The 7,500-nt window shown below is 40.9% G+C and overlaps 1 protein-coding gene across 2 annotated transcripts in view; it reads left to right on the top strand.

Annotated features, from left to right (window-relative positions):
* Nucleotides 1-7,500, top strand: part of LOC135104266 (uncharacterized) — a 105,635-nt gene that overhangs the window by 5,455 nt on the left and 92,680 nt on the right. For both annotated transcript variants that reach the window (XM_064011459.1, XM_064011458.1), the window contains exon 3: nucleotides 567-805. In XM_064011459.1, the coding sequence (XP_063867529.1) occupies nucleotides 659-805 (147 nt within the window). In that variant the 5' untranslated portion in view covers nucleotides 567-658. The remainder of the gene's footprint in view (nucleotides 1-566; nucleotides 806-7,500) is intronic.

Genomic DNA, 7,500 nt, shown 5'->3' with positions numbered 1-7,500 from the left:
TTTAATGACCTATTAGTGAAGGGATGTCTGTTGTTTTATTATCTGTCAGTGTTAAAAACTAAGAGACAAATGACAGTTTCATGACATTACGAATACTACGAAATATGGAAGAAGTTTGCAAACCCACTGTGATGGAAAGAAGAAATGTTGACATTCTTTGCTTAATAATTTGTGCATTTGTTTCAGTTATCACAACAAATGAAGGAAATACATTACCGTCTTACTCTTGACACAGAATGAACGAAAATTAATAAATCTTGACACGGAGCGCGAGGAACATTGCAGAGACGAGAATACAAGAAAACGCGAGGCCAGCAAGGGGTGACTGCACGAATAAGTGATCACAGTTAACTCGCTATTCACTTCACCGGAGTAACCTTAGGCAGTTTACTGAACCAAAATAAAACAGCAGACACCGTGAGATTTGAGACATTCTTTGCTGTTCATTGTCTTTTGAAATCACACCAAACTTGCAACACAACATTTTCACTTATTCACAGGACTGAGAGGGTTAAACTTATCAAACTTAGTAGTATATGATAACCTTCCTCTCTTTGCCTTTCCAGTCACCACGTGGAACAATAGATAACAGAAGATACGATAAGACAGACTTTCTGTGGCTATAGCAGCGTGGGTGACGAGTCTATAAGGAGCCGCCATGGAATCCTACCGCGTCTCAGGACTGGCTGGCTCCTTCACCTCCTCCTCCTCCTCCTCCTCCTCTTCGTCCTCCTTCAGGTGGCTCTCCGGCCTCACCGCCAGGTCAAAGAAGATCTCCACCTTTACGTACGATCACCGCAGTAAGGTATTTGATCCCACGCATTTACATATATATTTTTCTTTTTGTAGAATTGAGTGGAGTTTATTGGGTTATTATTTATTATATTTTGTTTGAATTTGTATTTACGCTTTACACACACTGGTTACTCCGGTTATAGATTTCACTCGTCTGTTATTCTGTTTGGAGAAGTGCGTGTGTATGTGTGTGTGTGTGTGTGTGTGTGTGTGTGTGTGTGTGTGTGTGTTGCAGGTGTGGATGTTTACTCTCTTGAAGTCAAGGTGAGGGTTATTATTATTATTATTATTATTATTATTATTATTATTATTATTATTATTATTATTAATGTTGTTGTTGTTGTTGTTGTTGTTGTTTCATTTCGTTCCGAGCCTTGATGAACGTTTTGCTGACGTCACCAGATCTATACATTACTCTCAGGTAACTGATAATTAATGTCAACATTCAGTTAATAATGAATTCAATTTGACTTATTTACACGTCTTACATCACATGATTAACAGTAACAAGTAACAAGACATGAGCGGGCAACAGTTAATAAGCCAGCCTATAGAATCAAGAGGCATAGGGTTGTGGTGTTTGCAGGGAGGCAGTTTAGCGAGTGTAAAGACCACGTTGTGTGTTTATCACTGCACTTCACGGGAGATAGATTGCTATTTTTCGCTTTCCAACTCTATCCGTTATTATTTACCGCCAATGATCCAGTGCTTTTGTGTCTCGTTTGTATATCGTCAATTGTCATCACACTGCTTTTAAACTATCGAGTATCAAGAAAAATACTAGTTACTCCTAATACTAAACATTTTTCTGTTGTACGTAGGGAAAGAAGACGGATATGTTAGATGGGTGACTTGTATATTGTTACTCTGAGATCGAGCGAGCGGCCCAGAGAGAGAGAGAGAGAGAGAGAGAGAGAGAGAGAGAGAGAGAGAGAGAGAGAGAGAGAGAGAGACGCAGCATCATCAGTCAGCATCCGTGCTCGTCAGCCAATGTGTGTTCACGAATCAGCTGACCACCACATCAATCCTGGCCAAGGAAGCTAAAACCCACAGCAGACAGACGCCTCCACCATGTGCCGCAGTGAACCCCACCGTGTCCCCCTCACAGCGGCAGCCGTAGGCAGCGTGGCAGAACAAAAAAAAAAGAAAAAAAGAAGAAAAAAAACACAGTATTTGTCACTCCTCCACGGAACTGCCAAGATGTGTATGGGAGAATAATAATGTTTCCTGATGTTATTTACCGCTTCCTTCCTTCACTTCTCCTAATTTAGGTCTTGTCTCCTCAAGGATTTCAACATTTATTTATTTATCACTCATCCATGGAACTGTCAAGATGTGTATGGGAGAATAATGAGGTTCCTGATGTTATTTACCGCTTCCTTCCTTCCGTTGTCTTAATGCGGGTACTGTTAGTTAGTGTTCGTGTCCTCAAAACTCTTCAGCATCTCATATCAATTACTTTTTAAGAGGTTCTAGTGAAGGTTATGAGGTTCCTGATGCTACTTCTTCCTTCCTTCTCTTCTCTTACTTCCGGTCTTGTCTCGTCCATCATTTCAGTATTTTATGTCGATTATTCTTTAAGGGGCTATAGTGAAAGTTATTTAGGTTTTCAAGTGTGTCTTCATACTTCCAGTGATAGTTTTGCAATTGTTATACACTGTCAGTAAGAAAATATCAGTGCGGATGCGATTAATTGCCTCTGTGGGCTCTGAAAATACATTTGAGAGAACAAAACGTTAAAGGAAACGAACCTATGACTTTTACTATTATATCTGAGAAACGGGGCGATTTTACTGAAAAAAAAAAAAAAATAAATAAGAATGCACTAAAAAATCTTGAACTAATTTATAATTTCTTTGCCCGTCAATGGCGGCTTTTAGAATCATGCTTCAAACTTGCAACACAGTGCTTTATTATCTTGGGAAGCTAACATAACAGCCGTCCATGATTTGAGTTGCGACGAGGCAGAGGAACAGTGGCGGTGGTCGTCAGTGGTCGTTGGGTGGTCGTCTTCTCTTAACTCCCTGTCTGTGACTCCCGAAAAAGTGAAGCACGTCCGGATGTTCCAAAACGGCAGCGTGACACGAAATATTACCCGGCGATGTGTCCCGGTCCCTGCGCGGCTCGGTTTCATCTCAGCATTGCTCCGTTTTCTTCGTCGCTTCGTGCATGACGTTCAGAACAAGACGGTGGCAGAATGAACGATTTTTAGTGTCACCTCACGGGTCAGTTTTATTAATTGCTTCAACGCTATACCTCGATGAATTTTAGCAGGCATTTTCTTCATCGCTTCTTGAATGACGATAAGAACAGAACACGTGTGACAGAATGAACAATTTTTAGTGTCACCTCAGGGGTCAGTTTTATTAATTGCTTCAACGCTATACCTCGATGAATTTTAACAGGTATTTTCTTCATCGCTTCTTGAATGACGATGAGAGCAGAACACGTGTGACAGTATGAACGTGTGAGCGCTACTGGCCTCTATTCTTAATTACTCATTACTTTCAACATTTCTAGGTGGAAATTTAGAACTCGCCAGAGTAGTTATACGCTAGACGTATGTAGATTTAAAAGAGGGATAAACTAGACTGGTTGCGGTCTACTTGGTAGTAGATCAGACAATTTCAAGAGAAGAATGGATACATCCGTGGACAAGAATGGCAACAGGTCTTTCGCAGCATCCTTTTCTTATGTTCATGGATGGCTTTCTTAATAATGGCACGGAATACTTGTTAAACTAAAGAATCTGAAGACTCTTGAAAACCCTCACTAACTTCCGCAAGACCCCGTTTAAAATAATCAAGATTAGAGAGCCAAACCGGACCAGCGAAAGATGTATAGTGTTTCTCACCTATTCAGAGACGGTACAGTTTCTATGTCCACGTGTGAGAGAATGAAAGATTTACGATGTCACGCTGGTCATCTGTGTCGGGGGAAGAGTTTCTGCGTCCACTTACAAGGGAATGAAGGATTTATAAAGTCACGACCGTTATCAGAATGGAAGAAACTTGCTTTACGAGAGATTGAGTCCGTGCGGTTAGTGTATGAAGTGAAATGAGTGAGAGATTTGTAGATTTATGGCGTCACGCGTGGCATCGGAGTGGCAGTAAAGCAAGGGGGAGTGAAGGTAATCGTAATGTGATGCTTGATAGAGAGGGATGTTGCAGAGATCTGTTTGGCAGAGGGGACTCAATCTAGCGAGTGTCCATAAGGAGGGAGGGAGGGAGGGAAGGAGAATAGGATGGAGGGAAGAAAGGAAGGATGCAAGGAATGGCGGAAAGGAAGAAAGAAAAGAATGAAGGAAGGAAAGCAGGATGTATGGTAAATAAGAAGGAAATAAAAAAAAATGGAAAAGTAAAAGAAATGGAGAAAGGAAGAAATTAAGAAAAAAATAAATAAAAAAAAGAGAAGAGAAAGTGAAAGAAAACAAAGTATTTAAAATAACTTCACAACACCTAAGTCATATCATCAGTGCTAATAATAAAAAAATATATATATTCAGACGACTTACATTCGGGGGGGGGGGGGGAAAACCTCCATGACGAATAAAACGTGCATTGGTAGACATTCAATTTAAACCTTCATATCTTTTAGACTCGTATGTTACCAGCATGTATACAAACTGCGTCTCTCGCTCTCTTCCTCTTCCTCTTTTTCTCTCACTCCCTGGCTGGCGTGTGGTCATGGTGGTGGTGGTGGTGGTGGTGGTGGTGGTTTAGGCCCGTTTGGTGGCGGTCAAATGGCGTGTTGTTAGGTAGCTATTAGTGTCACGCTTCCTGCTTCCCTCCCCGCATCCCTTCCTTGCAGCTCTCTTCCTCCTCCTCCTCCTCCTCCTCCTCCTCTTACTCCGCCTCTTCCTCACTCTTCCTTTCAGCTCTAGATCTCTCACGTCTCAGGAGATAAAAGAAAGAAAGAAAGAGAAAAGAGATAGAAGCTTAGGAAGACAAATATGCGTGAAATTATCGTTAAATGTTGAAGTTTTGTATAGAAAATGTCCTTCCTTCTTCTCTTCTTCCATCTCCTTACTCTTCCTTTCAGTAATGCATCTCTAATGTCTCAGGAGGTAAAAGAAAAAAATATAGAAGCTTAAAAAGGCAAATGTGCGTGAAATTATCGTTAAATGTTGAAGTTTTTGTAAAGAAAATATCCTCCCTCCTTCTTCTTCTCCTCCTTATTCTTTCTTTCAGTTCCAGATCTCTCACGTCTCAGAAAATAAAAGACAAAAGGATACAAGCTCAGGAAGAACAAAGTATCCGTGAATGTATCGTCAATGTTGATGTTTTGTAAAGAGATCATTCCTTCTCTTCCTGTTCTTCTTCCTCTTCCTCCTCCTTACTGCTATCTATTCTACATCTCTCGCGGCTCAGGAGATAAAAGAAAAAAGGGACACAAGCTCAGAAAGGCCAAGTATGCATGAAATTATTGTTCAGTGTTGTTTTTTGTGAAGAAAATATCCTTCCTTCTCTTCCTGCGCCTCCTCCTCTTCTGTCTTCCTTACTCTTCCTTTCAGTTCTACATCTCTCACTATTAAAGAAAATGAAAGAAATCGACACAAGCTCAGAAAGACCAAGCATGTGCTAACTTATCCTTAAATGTTGATGTTTTATAAAGAAAATACCCTGACATAAGAAACATGTATCCTGGAAGTGACTCTGCAGCTTCTATGAAATTGTCATGAGTCAGAGGAAGGGGGAAGGGAAACTAGTAAGAAGGCAGAATGTTGGAACGGATGTGGGGATCAGGAATGCAAAGAACGGGGCTTGGTAACTTCCTATATCAGTAACCTTCACACGCCTGGACTCTTAAACGCTTCAGGTTCTCCTATAAATGGTGTTTTCATAGACCACGGAGATGATCAGTCAGGTTCTCATGCATGTTTTGCCCATTGATGATGTTGTCCACTTCCCCAATGCAAGAGTTAATCATTATTCTCAGTCTTTCATTCCTTTTACTGGCAAACTCTGGAATTCCATGCCTGCTTCTGTATTTCCTCCTTTCTTTGCCTTGAACTGTTTTAAGAGAGAGGTTTCGAGACACTTATCTTCAAATTTTGGATAGCCCTTTTGATTACGCGATTTGAGGATTGGCACCTTTAGTGGACATTTTCTTTTATATCCATTTTGTTGCTCTAGGCCAAGTACTTAAAAAACTCTTGTCAAATTTTACGATAACCAGGAAAACACCCTTGGCAGTCTCAGTAACCTCCACAAGAGCCTGCTAAAGATGGCCAGGTTAATACGCTGGCTACTGTTTTCAAAGGCCACAAAGGCGATTAGTCAAGTTCTGGGGCGTATTTTTCCTGCTGATAATAAATAATCCTTGTTAAATCATCAAAACCATAAAAACACCCTTGATAATCCCAGTAACGTTCACTAGAGCCTGCCAGGATAAGACAGAGATACACGTACATTAAGGATACCGTTCTCAGCACACGGCAGTAGGTAGTACGAGAAGGCATGACTTGTGAGACTCTGCATTTGGATGCTTTGAAGCTGAATGATTAAATGTGGGAGGTGGACGGCAGACTGGGATGTATATTTCATTCGTGGCAGTTTGAATGGCAGACGATAGCATGAAAGCAAGTAATTTAATCTAATGACTTGTAGTGATGCGGGAGGGAAGTACGTGGAGGGAGGACAAATGTGACATGTGCAATTATTTGAAGTGCTTTGTGCAAGGGACTGCGTGAAGGGAAGGGAAATGATGGATTGTTTGGCTGCAGTTCATTGGTATTTCGTGCGAGGCATAATGCAGGGGAAAGATAAATGATGACATGGATAGCTTGATTCTAACATTATTCTGTGCGAGTAACCGTGGGGAAAGAAATGAAACAGTGAGGCGTGAAGCTTTAGTTCAGTGATGAAGTGTTCACGTACTGTACATTCAGATTCCATGTAAAAAGAGAGGGATATTACAAGGTACTCCAAGTTCCGTGGACTGGAAAAAGAAAACGAGAGATTTTAGAACCTCCGTATATTTTCTCTTAACATGGAAAAAAAAGAAAAAAAACAATGAATTTATACCAGAAAGTGGCTAAACGTTATTGAGTAGGAACAAGAGGATATTGTGATCGAACTACAATGGGAAATGAGAAACAAGAGAAGACAGTTAGAAGTTTCACACATTTTCCCTTACTACTCTTACCACTGAAGAAAAAAAAGACAAAAACCACTGATTTGAAAAGGAATAAGAGGACAATGTAACCAAAATTCAATGGATAGAAAGACGAGATAAGACATTTAGACTTATACTCTTCTCTAACCACAAAAAGAGAAAAGAAGTGTTATTATATACCATCACTGTTATATATCAGAGCATTACAAAGGCAAATATCACACTCTTTGTTACTTCTGAAGGAGCGGGTCAGGCGGGGCAGGTGTCAGGAGAGAATAAATACCTTGAACACACAGGAGGGCAGCGCAGCTTTCTCCCCGCCTTTCAGAGATGAGTGGAGAGGCGGGAGGTGAAGCGTTGGGCATGGCTACACCCCGAGAGGCGTGCTGGGTGTTCTTCATGTGTTTGGTGTGCCGGAAAAGAACAAAAAAAAACTTATGTGGACGTGTTTATTGTTACTACTACTATTACTACTACTACTACTACTACTACTACTACTACTACTATTGGTGCTGCATCTCTTGGCGTTCACTACTACTTCTCGCCTTTGTCTTCGTCGTCGTTCTCCTCTTCTCCTTCCTCTTCGTC

This window comes from Scylla paramamosain, chromosome 10 (genome assembly GCF_035594125.1).
Source record: "Scylla paramamosain isolate STU-SP2022 chromosome 10, ASM3559412v1, whole genome shotgun sequence".
In the NCBI taxonomy this organism is placed as follows: domain Eukaryota; kingdom Metazoa; phylum Arthropoda; class Malacostraca; order Decapoda; family Portunidae; genus Scylla; species Scylla paramamosain.
This window is presented reverse-complemented; position numbering and strand designations above follow the sequence as displayed.